Source organism: Canis lupus, chromosome 8, assembly GCF_003254725.2.
Source record: "Canis lupus dingo isolate Sandy chromosome 8, ASM325472v2, whole genome shotgun sequence".
NCBI classification, from domain to species: Eukaryota; Metazoa; Chordata; class Mammalia; order Carnivora; family Canidae; genus Canis; species Canis lupus.
This window is the reverse complement of record NC_064250.1, coordinates 45,263,691-45,290,389: the sequence shown is the minus strand read 5'-3', so window position 1 is coordinate 45,290,389 and position 26,699 is coordinate 45,263,691. Positions and strand designations below refer to the sequence as shown.

General features: G+C 38.2%; 1 protein-coding gene across 1 annotated transcript in view; it reads right to left on the bottom strand.

Annotated features, from left to right (window-relative positions):
• SIPA1L1 (signal induced proliferation associated 1 like 1) overlaps positions 1–26,699 on the bottom strand; it is a 387,762-nt gene that overhangs the window by 92,567 nt on the left and 268,496 nt on the right. The window contains exons 10-12 of the mRNA XM_049113648.1: positions 26,482–26,656; positions 16,897–17,000; positions 13,673–13,830 (exon numbers count right to left, since the gene is read on the bottom strand). Coding sequence (XP_048969605.1) covers positions 13,673–13,830; positions 16,897–17,000; positions 26,482–26,656 — 437 coding nt within the window. The remainder of the gene's footprint in view (positions 1–13,672; positions 13,831–16,896; positions 17,001–26,481; positions 26,657–26,699) is intronic.

Below are 26,699 nucleotides of genomic sequence, written 5' to 3'. Positions count from 1 at the left end.
AATGGATTTTTTTTTAAATTAAACAAATCACTATTTGTTGGCCTATGTAACCAGACCAAAAAGCATAATTTTAAAATAAAAATTGTAATTGCAATATTAAAATGATTATGATTTTTAAGTAATAGCAACAGTGCTTTAAAATCAAATTTTTAGACTGAGCTATTCTTTGGTCCACATTCTCTACCTTTGGTATATGATTCTGACAATTTTTCTGTGAGGAAATAGTTTCCTTTTCCTATTCCTTTAAGCAAGATTGATTTGAGAAAGCTTGCCACAGTCACTTTTCCTGCATAATATTGCTAAAACTGGGACTAAGATAAGGATCTTACGAGCATCTGTAATAACCTGTTATTTTTAATCTCAAAAAGGAAAAAAAATCATGTTTTTCCTAAAACAGTAACAACAAAAGTTAAATGGAAACAGAAAGGTTGTGTAAGTTTTCTGTCATGTTCTAAGACCACATTCTAGGACCTTAGTGAAGTTTGAGAGGGCTGGAAATGATGTTTTTAACAGACTGAATGTCCATCTTTTCAAATTATATAATTATTTTAAAAGTCAGTCCATTATGCATTGTACTAAGTATTAGGGAAGTAATACAAAATGCTTTTTCTGAATTTCCAGAATGGAAAAATCATAATCAGAGAGTGTATATATCTTTCAAATAAACTGATGAGCTCTATATCATTACTATTTTTTGTTCTGTTTTGTTTTTGGAAGGGTTTAAGATACTTAGCCTTGGTTTTCAAAAAAGGATTATTTCTCAGGAAAATAGGATACATGAATAAAAATCAGGAAACCCAGGACAAAAGTTACCTATTTTGTCTGAAGATGCGATGGAATGGCCTATTGGTTGGTTTTCACAAATTTATTAAAAAAAAAAAAAAGGCTATCTAGTTGGCTTCATGACCAAGAAAGGTGGCAAGCAAAACTCCACTTTCTAACTGGAGAGGAGAATTCACAGAAGCCTAATTACACCAGTATTAGAAAGGCAATTCTTCTTGTCTATTGTGAGCTGTCTGTCTGGCTTGAATGCTGACAGCTGTATAATTTTAATTTGATCGTTTAAAAAAAAAATCAAGCAAAAGATGTTAAAATCCAGATATTCCAGCTTTTCTAAAGAAGAATCCTATAAGGATCCAGAAACACCCATTTTTAAATTGGCAATTCCTTCTCTTGCTAATTTCACTTCAAATTGTTATCCTTTCTCAAGAACCAGCTGTAGTCTTCTTTCAAATGAGAGGAAAATGCTTACCAGGGGGTGCCAGTAGGAGCACCAACTATCCACTTGCCCCTTAAACACCCTGGCTTTCTACAGATCTATTTATTAACTGCTAGAACTTTAGACAAACATATATTGAAAACCCAATGATAATTAGAAGCCTCTAGAATGAGCTATGAGGGAAAGAACTGAAACCCTAACATATAATTATCAATGATTCATCAGTAGAGAGGTAAATGATACAGATGCTAAAATCAGTTTTGCATCATTAGAAATAGAACCCTTGCAGAAGATGAGGAGGATGATGCCCTGGGATGTTTTTTTCAAATGAAAGGTCTTGCTTTGGGTTAATCTAACTTCAAGGTTTTCTACAAGGTTAAAAGCTCATGGATTTAGATGCCACAGATTCCAAACTCCTGATAATAAGGCCTGCCTGCAGCTCAGAAGAAAAAATATTTTTGCCTCATAAGAAGCCTTTCTAGAACTTCAGTTTGCTATATATAGATACTTAAGATGTGTTAATTATAAATGGTTCTTGCTATTTGTAAAAGCAGATTCAGAAGGGCTCCTGCTTGGACACAGTTGTGTTAGCCTCATATGCAATACGGTATCACCTTAGAAATAATACATTCCTTACAATCATAGCCATGCCTCATGTACTCAGCAGTGCTCAGGATTGGATGTTCCACTGCAGAGAGTTATCCCACAGACAGAAGCTCAGAGGCTGAAGCAATTACAGAAAGCACCGGAAGAGAACATGGTGAATTCAGTGTTCCTCAAACTCTGCCAATAAAATCTTGAGTTTCATTTTAAAAAGTCATCTTGATTTTGCATTCTCCTGAGGAATATCAGAGTTCATTTTAACACAAAAAGATATCCTGTCCCCCAAATCTTGGGAGTACTATTTAAGACTAGGAAGATGTTCTGTTTTACTGATGGATGGCATAGCCTTGAACTTCCATTTGAATGGCTGGTAAGAAATCTTCACTTCTCCAGGAAACAGACTCTGAGAAGTAAAGTGATTTGCCCAAAGCCTGATATAGAGAGCCTGGACTGGAATCTGAACTTGCAGATGGCCAGCAGAGTGCTCTAAGATAGTACCACATTATTCCTTTTGAAGGAACATTTTTAAACTCTTGAGGGGCTTGCAAAAAGGTACGACCCGCAAGTGTCACACAGCTGAAGAGACCCCAATTAAGCTGGGCTTTGTAGCATTTGCTGGCATAGAAGACATTAGATAAAGTAGCAGATCTCGACACTGAAAGCCAATTTCAAGTTGATACATGAGACTGTTCCGGAGACATCTGAACAGAAGTCTCAATGGAAAAAAGTGAGAAGGTGATGATGTTTGAATTTCTGAACCACCATGGAAATGGCAATAAACAATTCCAACCCCAAATTTAGAGGAGGGGGCTTCAGCATCAGAATGGTAGAGGGAAATTTTCCCCTTCTCGGAGCTGGATCACACTGCCAGCTTGGAGAGCTTACTCAGAAAGCAGACCTGGGCAAAGGACAGGAAAGATCAGTGGCAGAAGAAATAAATGTGTGCCCATCATTCCCTCTCTGGGGGGCTCTGGAATTCTAATAATATTCACTCACTGATGCTCCCTGAGCACCTCCTATGTGTCAGGCACTGTGCTCATGCTGAGGATCGAGGATGAACTGTCAGAGGCTCAGCCCTCCAGAAGCTCCAAGTCTAGCAGGGCTACATACAGAAGTCGGAGTGCTCTTGTGGGAGGTGTGGAGCGCTACTGGAAACACTTTGGAAAGGCAATTTACCTAGACCTGGGAGGTCAGGGGAGCCCTCCCAAAGAAAAGCAGGAATTCATCTGCTGAAGGAGGGGCAGAGGTGTGTAAGACGAGGCATTCCTGCTTGGAGAGCAGCAGCATGTGCAGAGAAGAGGGGCAGAGCACAGTATGTTCTGGGAACTGTAAGTAGTTCCACACAGCTCCAGGGGTAGGGGTGGGGAGGAGAATTGGCAGAGGCCCCAGTGGAGGCTCAGAGTGGGAAGGCCAGACCCAAAGGACCTTATGCAGTAGACTGTACGCTAGAGTGTCTGAACCTCTCCAAAATGGCTTTGAGCAGCGGGAGTAACATATTCAGATTTTTTTCTTAAAAAAGGTCAGCTACACTGGACAATAAGGATGCTGATTAGGCCTAGAAGAGTCTTTCTAAAAGAAATGTCTACCACTTGACCCACTTGGATTTTTTCTTCCTAGCTGAAGCTTGCATATTTATTTATTTTTAATCAAGAAGAGAAGGGCATGCACATTTCATATGCACACACCACAGTCCCAGCCTACACCAGATACTTTACTTATGGGATTTTAAGTAGATGTCAAGCAACCATCCACTGCAGAAAAAGGAAATTTAAGATCTGAGAGGTTTAACAATCTGGTCTGGTTCCAAGTGCTTTCTGCACTATATCATACTACCTCCTTTCAACATTCATTATATTTTAACCTCTGAATATGAAAATCTTTCTGAGAGGAGAAACATACATTTCTACCTTTCTAAATGTAGTTACTGACCACAGTTTAACACCTGAAGACTCAGGTTATTATTATAACCACCTATTATTATACTAGTTTTAAAATTAACAGTAATTCTTCAATTTTGTCAGATAGTGAGTCAATGTTCCAATTTTCAGTTGTTGAAGAGGTCCTAAAATTTTAAGTCTTTTTATCTAAAATGGATCCAAATAAGACCCACATATTTCAATTAATCATATCTTAATTTTTTTTTATTCTGTTAATTCTTCTCCACTTCTTTCACTTTCCCTTTTACTTCTTGCATTTATGTGTTGAGGAAATTGGGCTGTTTGTTGTGGGGTATCTGAATTTTGCTGAATACAGGCATGTTCTTCTGTCTTTTGTATTTCCTGTAAACTGGCTTCTCCAAGAAGTTTGGTTAGACTCAGGTTCAGCATGCTGGGGGAGGTAGGGAACAAGACTAATTCATAAGTGGGGTTGTGTCCTTCCATTATGAGACACGTTTGTCTCTTTTTGTGATATCTGCCTTCTCTGAAGATCAATGCCTAGATCTCCTAATTCACTGGTTGCTAAAAAATGTTGAAAAAAATTTTACACTGAGTTTTTACAGAGTGAGGCCCTGAGGTGTGAATGAAGTATATCTGGTCCTTTGCTCCCAAACTAAATGACCCCAGACTGCTATGCTTATTGATTGGCTTTGTATCATTGACGTGAAGAGTTTTTCTGCATTTCTCTTATCAGTAATCACTTATTGATGTTTTCAGCATATCCTTGCCACTGAATAGTTCCTCATCTTTTTGATTTGTTGTTTTTAATCTGCTCTATCAACCGGGACCAGACAATTAAGCTCAGTGTAATGATACCTAATAAAATGAAGAAACTGGAGGATTCTCTCATCAGGTATGGGCATAGTACAGAGTTAGTGATTAATTTCTGAGTTCTTGGCTCTGTCTACTGTTCAAAGTTAACTGACCTCTGGAATTAGTTTGAAATAGTCAGTTTTTCCTGTTACAAACTTTTCAGTATTCAGGGAAATAACACCCACTATTTCAGGACCTCTTCTTTACATCTACCACAGGGATTTTTCTCTTTGTTCACCTGCTGCATCCCAGGACCTAGAATAATGCCTAGCACATATACAATAAAGGCTGTAAAAAAACTGGCAAAAAATAAATGAACAACAATAAGCTCCAAATTTGCCTTTTTGCATACAAAAGATCTTACATGGTGACACTGGGTGTATTTCCTTAAAACTCTATTTATACCATGCTACTAGATGGCCTAGCATTCCAAGGGCCTCTGCTGCCTGGTAACCCCATCTACAACAGCAGCCTTTTCACTATACCTTCCACCTTCCTTCCTGTGTCTAAACTTCTGTATAATGCTGGCCACTCCCAGAATTAGTTCTCTTTCTCCCACCGAATTTCATCCATCTGTGCTTTAAAACACGCCAAACCCCATTTTCTCAGTTAAATGTTCCCTGTAACTTCTTTAACCTGTACTGACCCTACACTTTTCTACCCGATTACAGCAAGAAGCTCCTTTGAGGAAACAACTTTTGCACTTTCCTCATTACAGGCACCAGATAGATGTCAATAAATAAATGTGAATGTTCTCAGGGGAGAAAGTTTGAAATGAGATTTTCCATGATAAAAAGTATCTGAATTACTAACTCTTTGAGGGATATAGTTAAATTACATTTAAATCGAATTTATTATAAATCAGTGCAGTTCTAAGCTTTTCTACCAAAGTACCTCTAATAAAAGAGGCCCATAAATTCATATCCCTAGTAGTTTGGGGAGTGGCTGGGGTAGGAGAAAAACTCACAGGTACGGAAACTCTTTGAAACACTTATGTTTTATCTTAAAATTGATATAAATTTTCTATTCTGCTTCATAATATATTTTTCTTTTTTTTTTAAAAGGATTTTATTTATTTATTCATGAGAGACACACAGACAGGGGCAGAGACATAGGCAGAGGGAGAAGCAGGCTCCCTACAGGGAGCCTGATGTGGGACTTGATCCAGGACCCTGGGACCATGACCTGAGCAGAAGGCAGACACTCAAATGCTGAGCCACCCAGGTGTCCCTTCTTTTTGTTTTTTTTCTAAAGATTATAGGAGAAAGAGTGTGTGCACACACATGCACCAGGGGAGGGACAGACAGAGAGGAAGAAAAAGAATCCTCAAGCTGACTTCTCGCTGAGTGTGGAGCCCAACACAGGGCTTGATCCCCGGGCCCTGAGATCATGACCTGAGCTGAAGTCAAGAGTCAGCTGCTTAAACGACTGAGCCACCTTGGCCCCCCATAATAGGTTTATTTTCACGAGAACACGAATCCCCTTTACACACTTTCCCCCATGCATTAACTACAAGAGAGTTGCCTTATCTTTTCAGGGACTTTAAACATCTCCTAACATTACCACACACCCCAGGAAACATGAGAACAATTAATACACCACAAGTTTACAAGAAGAAAAGATCACTACTTTAGTTTCTTGTGATTTGACGTTACAAATTGATACGTTCTCTTGGATTTTAAAAAAGGCCCAAATTCACAGTTTATATGTGAATTTAACTGCATGTTGGGTCTTCAAACAAGTTTGGCAACTAGGAAATCCCAGGCTAGCTCACGTGGCCTGAACTGGGGTGTTCAGTGTCCTCCCATAAAGGGTCCAACATCATATCGCATGGTGGGATTAAGAAGATGGGCTCTTCAGGCAACAGATTAAAAATAAGAGAGACAGTAGGGGTGCCTGGGTGACTCAGTTGGTTAAACATCTGCCTTTGGCTTGGGTGGTGATATCAGAGTCATGGGATCAAGCCCCATGTCAGGCTCCCTGTTGAGGAGGAAACCTGCTTCTCTCCCCAACCCACTACTCTCCCTACTTATGCTCACTCTCTTTCTCTCCCAAATAAATAAATAAGTAAGTAAATAAATAAAATAAAAGAGACTACAAAAAGCATGATTTTCAAGACTGAAGTAAGGGGTGGGGTTTAAAGAGTAAGACAGACATCAATTCCTCATCTAGCAAAGTGTTGAAGAAGGTTAAGAGATATTTCCTCCTGATTACTCTATTTAGACTTGCACTGGCCACATGTAGGCTACTGAGCACTCCAAACTATGACCAAGGGTTTTTTTTTTTTTTTTTTAAATGACCAAGGAATATTAAATCACATTATAATTTTAAAAGTGACAATTCAGTTATTCCAAAGCTTTGAAAAAGCATGTTTGGAACATTCTGAGCATATGAATCTACTTTGCCAGTTGCAAATTCTCTGAAATCTAAACACAGGTTATTTCCAATGAAAATCAAGCATCCTTCCCGAGGGCGCCGAAAGGGACAGAGGGCCAGAATATGTATTTGAACAAATTCTAGCTGAAAACTTTCCTAATCTGGGAAGGGAAACAGGCATTCAGATCCAGGAAATAGAGAGATCCCCCCCTAAAATCAATAAAAACCGTTCAACACCTCGACATTTAATTGTGAAGCTTGCAAATTCCAAAGATAAGGAGAAGATCCTTAAAGCAGCAAGAGACAAGAAATCCCTGACTTTTATGGGGAGGAGTATTAGGGTAACAGCAGACCTCTCCACAGAGACCTGGCAGGCCAGAAAGGGCTGGCAGGATATATTCAGGGTCCTAAATGAAAAGAACATGCAACCAAGAATACTTTATCCAGCAAGGCTCTCATTCAAAATGGAAGGAGAGATAAAGAGCTTCCAAGACAGGCAGCAACTAAAAGAATATGTGACCTCCAAACCAGCTCTGCAAGAAATTTTAAGGGGGCCTCTTAAAATTCCCCTTTAAGAAGAAGTTCAGTGGAACAGTCCACAAAAACAAAGACTGAATAGATATCATGATGACACTAAACTCATATCTCTCAATAGTAACTCTGAATGTGAACGGGCTTAATGACCCCATCAAAAGGCGCAGGGTTTCAGACTGGATAAAAAAGCAGGACCCATCTATTTGCTGTCTACAAGAGACTCATTTTAGACAGAAGGACACCTACAGCCTGAAAATAAAAGGTTGGAGAACCATTTACCATTCGAATGGTCCTCAAAAGAAAGCAGGGGTAGCCATCCTTATATCAGATAAACTAAAATTTACCCCAAAGACTGTAGTGAGAGATGAAGAGGGACACTATATCATACTTAAAGGATCTATTCAACAAGAGGACTTAACAATCCTCAATATATATGCTCCAAATGTGGGAGCTGCCAAATATATAAATCGATTATTAACCAAAGTGAAGAAATACTTAGATAATAATACACTTATACTTGGTGACTTCAATCTAGCTCTTTCTATACTCGATAGGTCTTCTAAGCAAAACATCTCCAAAGAAACGAGAGCTTTAAATGATACACTGGACCAGATGGATTTCACAGATATCTACAGAACTTTACATCCAAACTCAACTGAATACACATTCTTCTCAAGCGCACATGGAACTTTCTCCAGAATAGACCACATATTGGGTCACAAATCGGGTCTGAACCGATACCAAAAGATTGGGATTGTCCCCTGCATATTCTCGGACCATAATGCCTTGAAATTAGAACTAAATCACAACAAGAAGTTTGGAAGGACCTCAAACACATGGAGGTTAAGGACCATCCTGCTAAAAGATAAAAGGGTCAACCAGGAAATTAAGGAAGAATTAAAAAGATTCATGGAAACTAACGAGAATGAAGATACAACCGTTCAAAATCTTTGGGATGCAGCAAAAGCAGTCCTAAGGGGGAAATACATCGCAATACAAGCATCCATTCAAAAACTGGAAAGAACTCAAATACAAAAGCTAACCTTACACATAAAGGAGCTAGAGAAAAAACAGCAAATAGATCCTACACCCAAGAGAAGAAGGGAGCTAATAAAGATTCGAGCAGAACTCAACGAAATCGAGACCAGAAGAACTGTGGAACAGATCAACAGAACCAGGAGTTGGTTCTTTGAAAGAATTAATAAGATAGATAAACCATTAGCCAGCCTTATTAAAAAGAAGAGAGAGAAGACTCAAATTAATAAAATCATGAATGAGAAAGGAGAGATCACTACCAACACCAAGGAAATACAAACGATTTTAAAAACCTATTATGAACAGCTATACGCCAATAAATTAGGCAATCTAGAAGAAATGGACGCATTCCTGGAAAGCCACAAACTACCAAAACTGGAACAGGAAGAAATAGAAAACCTGAACAGGCCAATAACCAGGGAGGAAATTGAAGCAGTCATCAAAAACCTCCCAAGACACAAGAGTCCAGGGCCAGATGGCTTCCCAGGAGAATTTTATCAAACGTTTAAAGAAGAAATCATACCTATTCTCCTAAAGCTGTTTGGAAAGATAGAAAGAGATGGAGTACTTCCAAATTCGTTCTATGAAGCCAGCATCACCTTAATTCCAAAGCCAGACAAAGACCCCGCCAAAAAGGAGAATTACAGACCAATATCCCTGATGAACATGGATGCAAAAATTCTCAACAAGATACTGGCCAATAGGATCCAACAGTACATTAAGAAAATTATTCACCATGACCAAGTAGGATTTATCCCTGGGACACAAGGCTGGTTCAACACCCGTAAAACAATCAATGTGATTCATCATATCAGCAAGAGAAAAACCAAGAACCATATGATCCTCTCATTGGATGCAGAGAAAGCATTTGACAAAATACAGCATCCATTCCTGATCAAAACTCTTCAGAGTGTAGGGATAGAGGGAACATTCCTTGACATCTTAAAAGCCATCTATGAAAAGCCCACAGCAAATATCATTCTCCATGGGGAAGCACTGGGAGCCTTTCCCCTAAGATCAGGAACAAGACAGGGATGTCCACTCTCACCACTGCTATTCAACATAGTACTGGAAGTCCTAGCCTCAGCAATCAGACAACAAAAAGACATTAAAGGCATTCAAATTGGCAAAGAAGAAGTCAAACTCTCCCTCTTCGCCGATGACATGATACTCTACATACAAAACCCAAAAGTCTCCACCCCAAGATTGCTAGAACTCATACAGCAATTCGGTAGCGTGGCAGGATACAAAATCAATGCCCAGAAGTCAGTGGCATTTCTATACACTAACAATGAGACTGAAGAAAGAGAAATTAAGGAGTCAATCCCATTTACAATTGCACCCAAAAGCATAAGATACCTAGGAATAAACCTAACCAAAGATGTAAAGGATCTATACCCTCAAAACTATAGAACACTTCTGAAAGAAATTGAGGAAGACACAAAGAGATGGAAAAATATTCCATGCTCATGGATTGGCAGAATCAATATTGTGAAAATGTCAATGTTACCCAGGGCAATATACACGTTTAATGCAATCCCTATCAAAATACCATGGACTTTCTTCAGAGAGTTAGAACAAATTATTTTAAGATTTGTGTGGAATCAGAAAAGACCCCGAATAGCCAGGGGAATTTTAAAAAAGAAAACCATATCTGGGGGCATCACAATGCCAGATTTCAGGTTGTACTACAAAGCTGTGGTCATCAAGACAGTGTGGTACTGGCACAAAAACAGACACATAGATCAGTGGAACAGAATAGAGAATCCAGAAGTGGACCCTGAACTTTATGGGCAACTAATATTCGATAAAGGAGGAAAGACTATCCATTGGAAGAAAGACAGTCTCTTCAATAAATGGTGCTGGGAAAATTGGACATCCACATGCAGAAGAATGAAACTAGACCACTCTCTTTCACCATACACAAAGATAAACTCAAAATGGATGAAAGATCTAAATGTGAGACAAGATTCCATCAAAATCCTAGAGAAGAACACAGGCAACACCCTTTTTGAACTCGGCCATAGTAACTTCTTGCAAGATACATCCACGAAGGCAAAAGAAACAAAAGCAAAAATGAACTATTGGGACTTCATCAAGATAAGAAGCTTTTGCACAGCAAAGGATACAGTCAACAAAACTCAAAGACAACCTACAGAATGGGAGAAGATATTTGCAAATGACATATCAGATAAAGGGCTAGTTTCCAAGATCTATAAAGAACTTATTAAACTCAACACCAAAGAAACAAACAATCCAATCATGAAATGGGCAAAAGACATGAACAGAAATCTCACAGAAGAAGACATAGACATGGCCAACATGCACATGAGAAAATGCTCTGCATCACTTGCCATCAGGGAAATACAAATCAAAACCACAATGAGATACCACCTCACACCAGTGAGAATGGGAAAAATTAACAAGGCAGGAAACAACAAATGTTGGAGAGGATGTGGAGAAAAGGGAACCCTCTTACACTGTTGGTGGGAATGTGAACTGGTGCAGCCACTCTGGAAAACTGTGTGGAGGTTCCTCAAACAGTTAAAAATATACCTGCCCTACGACCCAGCAATTGCACTGTTGGGGATTTACCCCAAAGATACAAATGCAATGAAACGCCGGGACACCTGCACCCCGATGTTTCTAGCAGCAATGGCCACGATAGCCAAACTGTGGAAGGAGCCTCGGTGTCCAACGAAAGATGAATGGATAAAGAAGATGTGGTTTATGTATACAATGGAATATTACTCAGCTATTAGAAATGACAAATACCCACCATTTGCTTCAACGTGGATGGAACTGGAGGGTATTATGCTGAGTGAAGTAAGTCAATTGGAGAAGGACAAACATTATATGTTCTCATTCATTTGGGGAATATAAATAATAGTGAAAGGGAAAATAAGGGAAGGGAGAAGAAATGTGTGGGAAATATCAGAAAGGGAGACAGAACATAAAGACTGCTAACTCTGGGAAACGAACTAGGGGTGGTAGAAGGGGAGGAGGGCGGGGGGTGGGAGTGAATGGGTGACGGGCACTGGGTGTTATTCTGTATGTTAGTAAATTGAACACCAATAAAAAAAAAATAAATAATAAAAAAAAAAAAAGAAAAAAAAAAGAAAATCAAGCATCCTGATGAGCTCCAAGTCTAAAGCATACTCCAGATTTCAAAATCTTAGTCCCAAAATAAGTAAAATAGGTCAATAATCTTTAAAACTTAAAAATCACCTTTTGAAATAATAAGATTTGGATACAGCAGGTAAATAAAATGTATTATTGGGTCAAAAACATACTGCTAAAATTAATTTTACCTATTTCTTGTTATTTTAAAAATATGGCTATCAAAAATATAAAATATATGGCTTACATTACATTTCTGTTGAACAGCATTTTATTTAGACAGAATCTCTCTGTAAAACAAACTGTATAGCTTTCTACTCCCAAACTTCATAGTGACCAATCAAAAAGGGATTAGCTTTCTATCAAAGTTGTATGAACTCCTTTGCATGAATCCAGTACAGAGGATGTTTCAATTGCTTGGGGTATTTTCTGAATGCAATAGCCATCCCTCCCAGTTAAAAGTTCTGCACTTAGTCTGTCATTTTATACCTAAATAAAGCAGCTTCCAGAGACCATATTCTAAGAGGCTGCAGATCCAGGTCTCTTTTGTTAGAGTTTCCACCTCTTAGCCTAGAGTTCTGGGATAGCTTGTGTGTCAGCAGCAAGGGCAGTACAGATCCATGCTTCACAGACCTTGTGAGGGGCTAGGCTCTAGAACCAGTGAAGGGGCCAAGTCCTGGTGGTTCCACTAAATCTGGAACCAGATTTAGTATATTACAATCTAAACTACCCAATACCAGGACACCTGGGTGGCTCAGTTAAATGTCTGCCTTCGGCTCAGGCCATGATCCTAGAGTCCTGGGATTGAGCTCCATGTTGGGCTCCTCGCTGGGCAGGGAGCCTGCTCCTCCCTCTCCCTCTACCTGCTGCTCTGCCTACTTATGTGCTCCCTCTCTCTCTGTCTCTCTGTCAAATAAATAAACTACCTGATACCAGCTAACTACAGACAAGTTATCTGTCCCCATGGCTTAAACTTCATCTTAAAATGGGGATTTTTAGAAACAGTACCAAATGTATGGGTTTTAAAAATCAAATGAGGTAGCCCAGGTAAAGTGCCTAGAATTAGTGCTAGGCTTATCAGAGGAGGCCAACATACATAGTTCTCGTAGGATGTGCAGGGAAGGTGACAGTTTGCAGTAGTCCAGAGCATCCTTTATTATTTGTTTTGTTCCCTGAACCCACTTGTTCAACTCCTGTAATTAACCCACACTGACACCCAGAATTAGACAGTTGTGGATCTCACAACAAACCAATTATCAGTCTGTGTTGGCCACTTTTTGTGTAGGTGGCTATACTAATTCAAAAGCAAATATCCAACATTAACAAAGTCCAATCTCCCGAATTTTAGGGATGGAAAGACAGGACAAAATTCTGTATTTTAAAAGGACAGATTCATATTAGAAACATCTTACTAATGCTAGAATAGCCCTACACGTCTTCGTGGTACTATGTCCATGTCAACCCAGCAATTCAGGTCCTTATCCTTGTCAACACCCAAAGGCCTCTTGCAGACAGATGCCTGAATTCTGATACTCATGAGACTAGGTGAACAAGCAACATGAAAATAATTTTACCAGAGGCTTACTAAAGAATAGAAACGCCTCAAAGATTGCAGTCAGAAATGTTAGAGTGAATCCCATCAGTCCTAAGCAAGGATTTGAGCTTTTTCAATAATAATAATTAAAACAAAACAAAACTTTTCTACTTATTATGATCATTCTTCTCTGCTCTTGCCACACCAAAAGCTAAATATAATTAGCAGTGTGAGTAATTAGTTGGTGACCAGATGGTATGGATGAAGGACACCACCTAAGGAGGAGGTGCAAATGGAAATAGCAGGTGTCTAACCAACGTGTCTGGGCAATGTCAGTGCCGTCAGGTTACGTCATTGTGTGAATTTGGCCATCTACACGCACAGTTTAAAGACAAAAATAAATAGTAATAGCTTCCCACTGACACTTCAGAAAGAATTGGATGGGGCCCTCTGTGTGACCACCGGCCAACACCCATGCAGCTACTGCTGCTGTGCCAGTACCTGTAACAGACACCGTCTGTGCAGGGGTTGTGAACCCTCACGATGACGAAAACGTGCTGGAAGTGGGATCGGATGTTTTTTGGGCTGAATGGCTGTGCTCCTGGCTCTTGGAAAACAATTGTTACAATATCATTTCCAATATGTCGCTTCCGTAGGAGCTAAAACAAAAAATAAGCAAACACCATAAATGACAACACTCTGCATTTTCCTCAATTCCCTTATGTAACTGTATTTAAAACATTCATTATTAATCAGGCCATATTAAGGTAGGCAATCTCCACAGTTGCTGTCAATATTTTAGCCTGTCTTATTTCCTCCCAGGAAGAATATAGAAATGAGTATTCTGAAATTTGCATAAAATATAGAGCCCGTTCAGGAGCAAACCAATATCTGGCATATTATGCCAAGTTCTAGCCTCTCCAAAGTCTCAGTTTCCATAACAACAGTTTTGTTCCATTTTCACATAAGAAAGAAACTTGCCATAGGGAAGATTTTTTAGAAAAGAGAATGGCTGAAGTAATTACAATGCAATTTATGTTCTGCTTTAATTCACTTCATTTAAAGAAATGTGGCTAAGGTGTTTTCGAACATGTTTGTTGTGTCACCAGCTGGGAATGCAGAAATTACTAATATTCCTTAAAGCAGGTTAAATTACAAGTTTAAATCACTTTTTTAATTACAATGAAAGCTGCTTAAGACCACCTTCTGTTTCACATTTAATGCTAATGGTGTTTTGGAAAGGTGGCTTTCAAATTCAGGGAACCCAAGTCAGGCTAGGCCAAGAGGGGTTTATTAGATAGTTTAATTCAGTAGTGTGAAATAAAGTTGAACAAAATTTGTATTTCTCATATTTATTAATATAGAGCCTCTAATAAGGAGAAAAATAATGAAATATACCATTGATATCAACTCTGTTAGGCATAAGCTTACATTTATAAAACTTTTTTTCTTAATTTTCCAGCAACTTTAACTTACACAAATTACATACCAGTAAAATCAATGATCTAATATTGGCTGCCGGCTGGGAGAAACAATAGCCTTTTAGATTAGGGTTGAGAATTGGGAGTTAGAATGTTCCAGAAATGTACTTTTTAACCTTAGGAATTTCAAAGCATCCCAAATTATCTTCTAATGAGGCCATTTACTTTCATTTCTAAACATGATATATTATTGGATGTTACAGAAATAAAGGTCTGTACTGATTGCTATACAGAATATGCCCATTATTAAACATTATTAATCTACTCAAGATCTTGGACACAACAACAAAATCAATTGGTCTATGTATCATGTCATTCCTGCATAGATGATTTCATTGCCTTTTTGATGCAATGTCGTTCTTTCTTCAAACATTGATTGACATGTAACACTAAGGTCTTAATAAAGGACCCAAATAGAAATAAATCCATTTACCCATCTCACATTATCTATAATGAAAGACAGTATCTATAAACAAATTCTTGCCACAGATTTTAAAAGATATGTTCTTTCTGGTTTTTTTCCCCCCCAAGCATAAAGTGATCTATGTAGAAGAAATAAATTCCCTAGCTAGAGAACTAAAATCTCTTAATATGCAACAGTACAAATTATTTCTTCACTCTGATTTAGGACCATAAAAACACTTTTGCCTTGAGTGGGCCTCCAAATTAACTAATTTAAATAGCTGTCCATTTAAATGCCAACTTATGCTGCTCAACACCCTTCAACTCATTTAGGAGAAATAAACAAGTAATTGAATCTTGTTAACTACATATATCATACTTTCTCTGAGTAATCAGGTAGAAAGAATAATCCTTTAAAGGATCCTTTAGGGATCCCTGGGTGGCGCAGCGGTTTAGCGCCTGCCTTTGGCCCAGGGCGTGATCCTGGAGACCCGGGATCGAATCCCACATCGGGCTCCTGGTGCATGGAGCCTGCTTCTCCTTCTGCCTATGTCTCTGCCTCTCTCTCTCTCTGTGTGTGACTATCATAAAATAAATAAAAAATTAAAAAAAAAAAAAGGATCCTTTAAAGATCATTTGTCAATGTTCTGAAATTTTTTGTCTACTTACCAATCAGAATAAGAAAAACATATTTTTTCTTAGCATGATGTTTTCCTCTCTGGATAATCTAGAACTTGGAATTTGCATAGAAAATTGTCAACAAATTCCAGATCATAGAATTTATCTTAAATAGGTTTATTTCAGATTTGTGACTGATTCACTGCTTTGCTTCCTATTTTTGATTACTGTGGTAATCATAAGAGGCAAAATTTTGTTACCTAGATTTGTGATTTAATCAAACCTGCAGTGATGAAGTGTTAGATTAGATCAGTGTTTGGTTAAATTCTGGGAAAGAGGATGTGATTCATTCTGCAGCTGGCCTGTGTTCTGTTAGCACAACAGTTGACAATAACAAAATCTATATCCATTTTAGGGTCAGAAGTAATACTGGACCACTTGTGTTTATAACTGCTATTGAAAGGAGAAGCTGTTAGTTCTCTGGCTCTTTTAAATGTCAGTTTGGTATCATTTATTCTGAAATGTTTTTTTAAAAACAGCAACTACCACATACTTTCTAAAACAATAGTACACGTTTCTATTTTGCTCTGTAACAATCTGCCACTTTAAGTTTTCTTCATTTACTATGTCAATGACCACATTTTAGTGATAGGCATTGTGCTTTTAGATCCTCTTAAAAGAAACTCTGTGATGTACACAAAGGCAATCAACATTTTTTATGTTCTTTGCTGTCTCCAGACAAACATTAAGAAAAAACCTTTTTCTGAAAGCCCATTGACATTTATTTTGGTTTTTCTCCAAGTTAGTATACCAGAACTCCTTTGAAAACTGAAATGACACATCAGTACTTTCCTGTTTTGTACCCTAGCCTCTTGAGATGGAATTTCACCCACTCATACTTGTTCTCTGCAACCCTGCAGGGTCACCTAATCACCATGATTTCAACTTGTTCTCTTCAGATTCCATGAAAACTTCAATCCTCGTGGGTGAAAAGCAAATGATTAATTCACAAAGCCATCCAGCTGGCTGTTAACCTAGAATTTGTGTCTCTTCATTTGTTTTCAGCTCATTTGCTATTCGTTATTTCCGCAAAGTACAAAGCTTCCTGCCGCGGTGACAGGTGCAACATTAAATTCTGGTTTAAGATTTTACAAACTTGCCACTTAGGCTTCTGGGGGAAATGAACAAGGGCGAAGAAACACAGACAACACCAGGATCTCTTACCTGTTGCTTGTTGTTAGGTGTGTATGGCAGCATGGTGGAAACATGGAACATAATTTCATAGTCTTTATATGTTGTATACAGAGAATGAGTTCCAGTGGAGTCAGCTACAGTAAAAAAAAGTATATATATAATGATGAGATGACTATAAGAATAGGAAAAATAGTTCACTTAAGGAAAATATCTCAAAAAAAAAAAAGGGGGAAATGGTTTAGAATGAAAAGATGTTAGATAAGATCTAGCATTGGTGTTCTCGCCCACTTTTTGTATCTGATTTTCTTTGGTAGTCTAGTGAAGATACCTTCTCAGAATAATATTTGTAAATGTATAATATATATGTTTTCAATAGAACTCCATTATACTGTAAAATAGCAAAAATAATTTTAAAATATGATGTTAGATTTCTATAACAAGTTTTAGCAATTGATTTAATAATAACCACTATGATTTTGAAGTAGTGATGTACATAAGCAATATTTTGAAGGATCTCCAAGAAAAATACAGTATGAAAATATCTTCACTTTCTGCCTGCAATAAAATCATAGGTAGAACTTACACAACTGTAGTTGGCTGCCTACATTCAAAACTGAAGGAAGTGTTAAATTTTAATTAGGGGGTCAGTGAAAATAAATGTAAAATTATTTCCCATCCAAGTTTATACACCCCTAAATTCTGTCCACAGACATCAGAAGAAGGACATCTTTTCCAATACTTTTAAGAGAAATGTTTTGTTCTTAAGAAACAAAATTTAACAAGACTGTAACACTGAATAACAAAGATATTAGAGCAATGTCCAACAATGTTTTAAGACTGTGCTCTGCTCTCACCTTTCTTAAACAGCAACCTCTACCCACTTGATCATTAACAAACCAATTGGCCACAAACCACTGGACACCAGAGAAGGGAATTATTAAGTGTCCAAACGAAAGGGAGTACTACCTCTAGTCTTAAAGGCACTGGACTTAATAGGCTGCAAAATGACAGAAGTGCGTTCATTCTGGGTAAACTGAAGCCTCCATCAACCATACCGTTGAGGACCAGAACAGTTTCCTGCATTTTAGAGAAGCTCCAAGACAAAGCCCCTGGCATACACCATGAGGCAGTTGTTCTCAAATTTAGTATGCACAGTGGCATCTGGAGAACTGGTTTAAAGGCAGATTCCCATGCACCACCCCCAGTGGGTCTGGGGCTGGGCAGAGGAATCTATTTTAATAAACACCCCCAGGGTGACTGTAATGCAGTAGCTCCACTGCCCTTAGGCACTGCTCCAAGAATAGACCACAATGGTGGCTTGCACAAAGACTTGTAAAAATGTTCAAGGGCCTGGTGTTTCAACCTCAAGCTTCTTGGAGATCTTAATTTTTAAAGCTGACATTAGATGCAAAGGGTTAAAAGCAAGCTAAAAGTGAAATAAAGCATAGATTACACTTCAAAAATTGAAAAAATATGTACCAACATATAACTTCCCAAGGAAAAAAAAATCTTCTAAATGCTAATGACCAGCAACACAAAAACTACAAATTACTACAATAAATAATTGAACTATCTAAGACAGGTCTCAAGTATGAAGAACATATCTACTGTTAAGGACTCTTGCTATAAATAACTCTTGAACTGATTAGGACATTTTAAAACCTTAAAGTGAACGTGTCAGCTTTGACATGTACTTACATGTGTTTCAAGTCAATTTTGAGCAAAATTAATGAACCAGAAAAGAGACTGTCATCTAGTATTCATGAATTACATTTCGCTTTCTATGTCTGTCTAATTCTAAAAGGATTCTACTGCCAGAGAGAGAAGCTGATATGGAAGACAACGCTGAAGATAATCTGTTTTTCTACTGCTGGCACATTCTCTCTTTCCTTTCTGCATGCCTCATTTACAAAATGTACACTGCTTGACCAGCCTTTTTCTGGGGACTTTTGGAAACCCCCAAGTTTTGCTGATAAACAGTTTGAATAGTTTCAGAAGTTTCCGAGATGAAAAAGGGCCAAAATAATGAAATTTTCCTTTCTGAGAAGAAAGGAATACCAAAATCCTGAAAATACTAAGTACATAAAAACAAAATTGTTAACCTTTATCGGGGAGAATGGAAAATGAGGTTTGTTATATATTCTAAAGAATACAGCATCCAATGTTGCTATTACTATATATTTTTAGTGACCCTGAAACCCTGAATCCATGAAAAATTTAATAGCATGACAATCAGGAAAATGAAAATGACAAAAGTCCTTTTCTCTCTGGCTGAAGAGAACATATGTTGAAAATTTTCTAAAGGGAAATATGCTTTAAGAAGAGAGTTATGGAAGGAAGATAATGCTCCTTCATATTTGGTGAGGAGCTTTAAAAGTCAAAAAGTAAATTCCGGCATCCTATGGGTCATCTTGATAATCATATTATTTGCTTGCAAATCATACTACCAGCAAGTGGCACACACCCACTAATAAGGTCAGCACTCTATGCTAAGTCATAGAAAGTAAAATTTCTAATATTCCGTGTAGATAAAAGGCACTGAATAATTGAGGAATGGTGACAATATTTTTCTCAGCTGCTTTGAAAAAGTGTAGATACATGATAACATCCTACATTAGGTATTTCTATTTGAAGATGGTATGAACTGGTTAATTAATGAGTTTGGAGAACAGTTTCAGATTGTGTCATAATCATCCTTGACTGCTCTTTTGGGCTCAACTCTGTTACTTTTAGGTAGTCTGAAACCTTCGTTGATAAGGTGAATGTATATAAATCTGAATGAGGAAAAGTAATCAGACTTTCATAACAACCATTTCTCAGTCACTAACAGATGTATTGGAGTTAAGAAAAGCTAGATGAAAGAAAACAAGCCTATGGAATTTGATTTCAGGAAAGTTCCTAGTTTTAAATATTTACGAACACATGAGAAAAGTAATCTCATTAACTAAACACACGCTGGCTAAATAAAGTCAACAGAATGAAGAAGGCTTAAGCTCCATTAATTAAATGTAACTCACCACTACAGAACATGTCAAATGCAAGATGAAATCAGATTGCTTGTAGGTCGCATTTTTATCCCTTTATTTAATTTGAAATATAATAATAGTCAGGTGGCTGCTGGGGACCACCCCTTGAAGACCCTCAGATGTCCCATTTATGCACCTCGCCTCAGGGTCTGGGGAATGCAGAAGTTAATGCTCAGAAACACAGCCAGGGCCCCGTACTGACATCTGGAACATCAGCACATATTCAAGAGGAGACACACTTCTGCCCTTGTGGTACTACGCACTCACTCACTAATGAAGTATTTGGGGAAATCAAGAATTTCTACCTACTCTGGCATCCACCGTGTCTACTAGTATTTTTTCAAGGTACATTCAGCCATGGCCAGGAGATGTGTTCCTTTACTTCAGTAAGGGTCAGACCAAGAAGGGTTTGTTGTCCTGCCCTTGACCATGACAGAAGAATCCACACTGTTTCAGTTCAAGGCATGTGTGAGTGTGCATGTGAATGTACACTGTGCACGGAGCCTCACATTTGAGCTTCTTAAAAATCAGTAACAGAGGGGTGAGAAAAGTTGAGACAGTGCGAGGCTGGCACTCAGGAGTTAGCCCCTACTGTTTTCTGCTAATGACTCACTTGGCAAGACATCTACAATTACCTGGATTCCCAATTTGGAAGTAAGAATATCTGAATTTGAATGACAGCAGCATCATTTGCTAAAAGACAACAGGTCATTTCACTTCTCTGCCTGTTGATATTCTTACAGCTGTGAGGATTAAGTGAAATAATGTATATGAAAGGGCTAGCCCATAAAGAAGATGCTCAAGATGTGATTAGAATTTAGAATTTTGTGCAGTTGAGGTAAAAAGTGTAGTTTCCTTAAGTAGGAACCTTTACATATTTTAATTTCTTTGCCAAGTGCATTCCAGGAACACGCACAAGAAAAATCTTAGAACAGTTCAAAGTTAAAGAGGTGAAAAAAGAATCCTTTTCTTCATTCATTAGTGCCTACAACTCCATATGGCCCTCTGCATATACAGAGCATTTAAGCAATGGTAGTTGTCTCCAGTTCTTTATCAAAGTTTAAATATTCCAAATAAAGGACTTATTTTCTTTATGAAAAAGCTTGTATCTCTTCTGAGACTCTGAATCTCAGAGGTACGTAACACTGCTGAAAAATGGGGAAGCAACAAGCGTTCACTAATTTGCAGCAAATGAATGAAAGCAAGGCTTTTAAGGAATGCTTTACAAGGGCTTCTAAAGTCTCCTATGTTGGGTCTTGACAAATGAGCCTCATCCAGGAAATGATTTTCCAAATAATCATCCATATCCACAGCTAAACATGAAGGTGGTCTCCAGCTTTCAAACAACAAACTGCTTTGTGGTAAGTTTATTTTTGTCTTTACTGCTGTATGAGAGGATGGTAATTATCTAGAGGTCATGTCATCCAAATACGGAGACAAAGTGAGGAAGAAAAAAAATCCACCAATGAAAATGTCTTCATTATAGAACTGGTCCAACCCCTGTCACATCTGTAGCTTGTTTGCTAAAAGACCTTATTTCTGAACCAAGAAAAGAGACTTGTATGAAAAACTGGGAAAAACAAGAAATGGTTCAATAGCTCCATCAAAAATCTGAATAGAACTGTAATGCATGACAAGCAAAGCCGTTTCTTGAGATGGCTTCGGTACTTTGAGCCCAAGGGCTTGAGAAAGGGATGGACACAACCACAAGGCAGAGTTCTGGGCTTCACTGTACTTAATTGTACATTTATGCTTTTTCTGAACACTTTATCAACCATAGCACTAGGGTCTGTTCTACTTCCCAAGTACTTATTACCTGTCTAACCTTGGGCACTTTAATCTAAAGAAGCCAAGTCTGTGAAATGGGAATAACTAGTACTCAGCAAGGTCTGTGAGGGGCTACATGAGATGACAAATATAAAAAGTACCTGGGACTTTTGCTTCCAGCCAGCCACACAAGTACTCGGTATAGGACTTGTTTTCCCATTATAAGTAACTAAAAAACTGACAAAATATCTGAAACAGCCTTTTTTCACACATTTTTATAATAGACAGCATTGGATAATGATCCTAGAGAAAAAAGAGCCAAAGAAGATGAACCCTCTGATCCCACTAGGTTTTCTACCTGGAGGTACTTTTGGAACAACAGCACAGAGCATGGCTCTGAAGAGGAAAGCCAAAATATACTTGTGTTTAGAAGCCTGAGGTAGCTGATATTTGCTGGGCAGAGCTACACTGTGAAAGGGGTTCAGAAATCTGCATAAGGGCCCCCTTGAATCTTGGGTTAAATAGTATAAGCTGCACACACAGAGTAAGATTCCAAAAGCCAGGCAAAGAAAAACTATTAGGGTAATGTATAGCATGGTGGCTATAGTTGGTAATACTGTACTGCATATTTGAAAGTTGAAGAGTAGATCTTAAAAGTTCTCATCACAAGAAAAAAATTTTTGGTAACCTTGTATGGTGACACATGATAACTAGACTTTTACAATATACACAAATATTGAATCATTACATTCTACACCTGAAACTAATATAATACTATGTGTCAATTATACCTCAATAACAGAAAAACTATTAGGCAAAGAAAAACTACCAGAGAATTGTAAAGCAAACAATTCTCACAGTCCACATAAGGTTCAAAGACACTCAAGTTCTAACCAGCCACAGTAGAGACCTCATTAAACATGCAGGTATTCAGACATAAGAAAAATCGTGCCTCAGTAGAAGAGATAAATTAGACAGTAAAGAACTGCCCTGGGTATGCTTTAATAAAGCTTAAGAAAAAGGTTTATAAAGATTAAGCTGTTTTGTATGTAACTTATCTGCCTACCAAAACTAAACTCAACACTCTTTAAAGACAACAAAATTTAGACACTCAACCATAAAATATTCACAATATACACTCTCCAATCAAAAGTAACCAGACACATGAAGCAGTAACATAGAACTCAAAAGCAGGAGAGAATCTGTTAAATGGAGACCTCATATGAAGGTTGATGGAACTGGCATGCAAAGACTTTAAAACAGCTATCATAAATACGTTCAAGTATTTAAAGAACAATATAACTTAATGAGAAAGTAGGAAATATAAGAAAAGAGGACCAAATTCAATTCTGGCCCCGAAGATGAAAATTTCACTGGACTGGATTAACAGCAGATTAAGACACTATGGAAGAAAAGAAAAAATAGTGAATTTGGAGGATATATTAATAAGAATTATTCAAATGGGGGGATCCCTGGGTGGCGCAGTGGTTTGGCGCCTGCCTTTGGCCCAGGGCGCGATCCTGGAGACCCGGGATCGAATCCCACATCGGGCTCCCGGTGCATGGAGCCTGCTTCTCCCTCTGCCTGTGTCTCTGCCTCTCTCTCTCTGTGACTATCATAAATAAAAAAAAAAAAAAAAAAGAATTATTCAAATGGAAGCATAGAAAAAAAGGTTAAAAAAATAAATCAACAGAGCCTCATTAACCCATGGTATGTCAGTGAGTGACCTAATGTATGTATAATTGAATATTCAGAAGATGGGGACAGGAAAAAATAAGTCAAGATTGGCAATTACTGGGATCCCTGGGTGGCACAGCGGTTTGGCGCCTGCCTTTGGCCCAGGGCGCGATCCTGGAGACCTGGGATCGAGTCCCACGTCGGGCTCCTGGTGCATGGAGCCTGCTACTCCCTCTGCCTATGTCTCTGCCTCTCTCTCTCTCTCTGTGACTATCATAAATAAATAAAAAAAAAAATTAAAAAAAAAAATAAAAGATTGGCAATTACTGGGACACCTGAGTGGTTTTGGCTCAGGGTATCCCGGAATCCCAGGATTGAGTCCCACATCGGGCTCCCTGCTTCTCCCTCTGACTATGTCTCTGAATCTCTCACGAATAAATAAATAAAATCTAAAAAAAAAAAAAACTGGCAATTACTATTTTTATTTGATAAAAACTATGAATCAACAGATCCAATCACACTTACACTGCTGAATATAAAGAATATGATCCTTTAAGAACAGTTGAACTGGAAAGCTTTCTCTCTCCCCCTCCTCTCCTTTTTTTTTTTTTTTTTTTTTTTTTTTTAAGAGTGGGGAGAGGCAGAGGAAGAGAGAGAGAATCTTATGCAGACTCCATGCCCAGAGCAGAGCCTGACTTGGGGCTCAATCTCATGATCCTGAGATCAAGACCCTGAGCTGAAATAAAGAGTTGGGATGCTTAACCAACTTAGGCACCCCAGTATTTTCTGTTTTCAATTATTATATTAAAAGAAAGACTTAGGTGACACAAAATAAGATTGGACAAAATATGGTGAAATGACCTCCTAGCATACAGAGCAAAGTTTCATCTCTGGGTGTGCCATGGTCAGTGAGAGGCTGCTGGAGTATGCAGAGGCTGGTTTTGACCCTATCAGCTCAGAGAGAGATAACAAACTGCCTCTGTTCTGAGCTTTAGAATAGAAATATTCTCTTTCTGTTACCTGGAGAAAAACTGATACTCTGAAAGGGCAGAAAAAGAAACTACAGACTCTTCTGCTCATCAGTTTTACCCTGAAAGGTTATAGAGGCCTGTCATGAGGGCACTGTAAGTGAAAAGGGAACTCCTTCCCTGCTGAATTATTACACTATAAAAACGTGCCATTAGAGACAGTTGGCTAATCTAGGTTTATCCCCCTCTAGCTTTCACAGTCATTGGGATATTGGGACAAAATATGCATAGAGTGCTTATTTTGCTTATTCCATTGATGCTACACTGCTTAATGTATCATCCTACTATACATTTCTCACACTGACTTTCATCACGAAGAAGTGCCTGGGAATATGTGAATGCACAAAAAATACAGTCTTATCAGTTTCTAATCTGGCCATTCATGTATAGAATCAGGGTGCTTAAAATGTCCACAATAGCTGAACTCTGGAAAAGAGCTCAGATGTCCATCAACAGATTAACAGATAAATAAGATGTGGTATATACATACAATGGAATATTACTCAGCCATCAAAAAGAATGAAATTTTGCCATTTGCAGCGATGTGGGTGGAGCTAGAGGGTATTATGTATGCTAAGCGAAATAAATCAGAGAAAGATAATTCTACGATCTCATTCACATGTGGAATTTAAGAAACAAAGCAGATGAACCTAGGGGAAGAAAAGGAAAAAATAAGATAAAAACAGAGAGGGAGGCAAACGATAAGAAACTCTTAACTCTCGTGAATAAACTAAGGGTTGCTGGAGGGAAGGTGGGTGGGGGCATAGGGTAACTGGGTGATGGGCATCAAGGAGGGCACTTGATGTGAGGAGCATTGGGTGCTACATGCAACTGATGAATTACTAAATTCTACCCCTGAAACTAACATACTATATATTGAAAAAAAAAAAAAAAAAAAAAAAGAACCAGGGTGCTTATTATATTCTCTTCCCAGACCCTTTCATATAGCTCTTTGTGGTAAGGATAATTTATATAACACAACAAATTGGGACAACATGAATGAAGCGTATTGGGCAAATGTCAGAGCATCTGGAAAAGAAGGGTCTCAGGACATATTGAGATTGAACATTTTATGCACTTGCAGGCACAGTATGGAACGTTAAAATAATATTTAAGAGTTGAGGCTATTTATGGGCTTTAATAGTCTCTCTTGCATGTCGTTTCCAAGTTGGCAACAGCAAAACCATGGCAACAGGAAATTCTTCCCTGCAGTGGAGTTTATGAATGCTTTTCTGTTTTCATGACTCAACTCCTTATTTAATTTCCTGTACAGAAAATCGGAGAGATTACTATAGACTGCAATACAGATGTGCTAATCCAAAGACCCTCTCAAAGAAAAACAGGTCACAGGTGTCCATGGATGGATCTTGAGATAAAATTTAAAACTGTCTCCTCACAGACACACAGCAGACATCAACATACTCTAACCTTAATAGATACTTAAGAACTTAACTATGTTATTAAAGATTTGGGGAATGACAGTGTAAAACCTTGTATGTTCATAAGCCATAGCTAAAACAACTGTTTCATCGTTGTACTTTTAATCAACACATATCAGGAGCGAAACTAATACCAAAGCTAAGAAGCCGATTTTCTTAGGGATTCAATTAGACTATGAATAATAAAAATAGAAAATAAGCAAACAAAAGCCCTCAATGTTAATAGAATACATACATACCATACAAAGGCTAACTGCATAGATGACTGCATCAGGATTACGAAAGAAATTCATGAAAGTAAAAAATTCTAGGGCTTACAACCAGATGGTTCTAAGATTCTGGCATTTTTAACTCACTCCAACATTCAGCTAAATATAGTGAAATTTATGCAACACTATCCAGGAGCAATTCTGCATGATTTGCACCCACTGCTCTACTACTTCATCAACACTTCTGATAACACTATTTTTTTTTTTTTTTTAACAGTCCAATCCTAGCTACTTTGATTATAGTCTTCAATTGTTTTGGTGCCACATCCTCCCTCTCTGGCTTCCTCTCCCCTATCACCAGCAGTGTTCCGCAGTAAATGGCAATGTTGTTTTATGGGCAATTTAGCAGATGAACATCAACACAGCAGGAAGGAAATAAGCCTAGCAGGAGAGTCTAAGTATTTCTTACTTTTGGTGTCAAGCTGTGCCCGATACTTCTCAAATCCTTTGAGCCGAACACGCTCTCCCAATAGCTGAAGGAATTCCTCAAAGGCCGGGCCGGCTGACTCATTGTTGTACATCTCTTCTTCAGTGCTCTGTCCGGCTCTGCAGTACATGATGCCAACCTTCTGCTGATAGTTCAGCTGTGGAGAGAGGCAGTACATTGCATATAGAGACAGACCCACC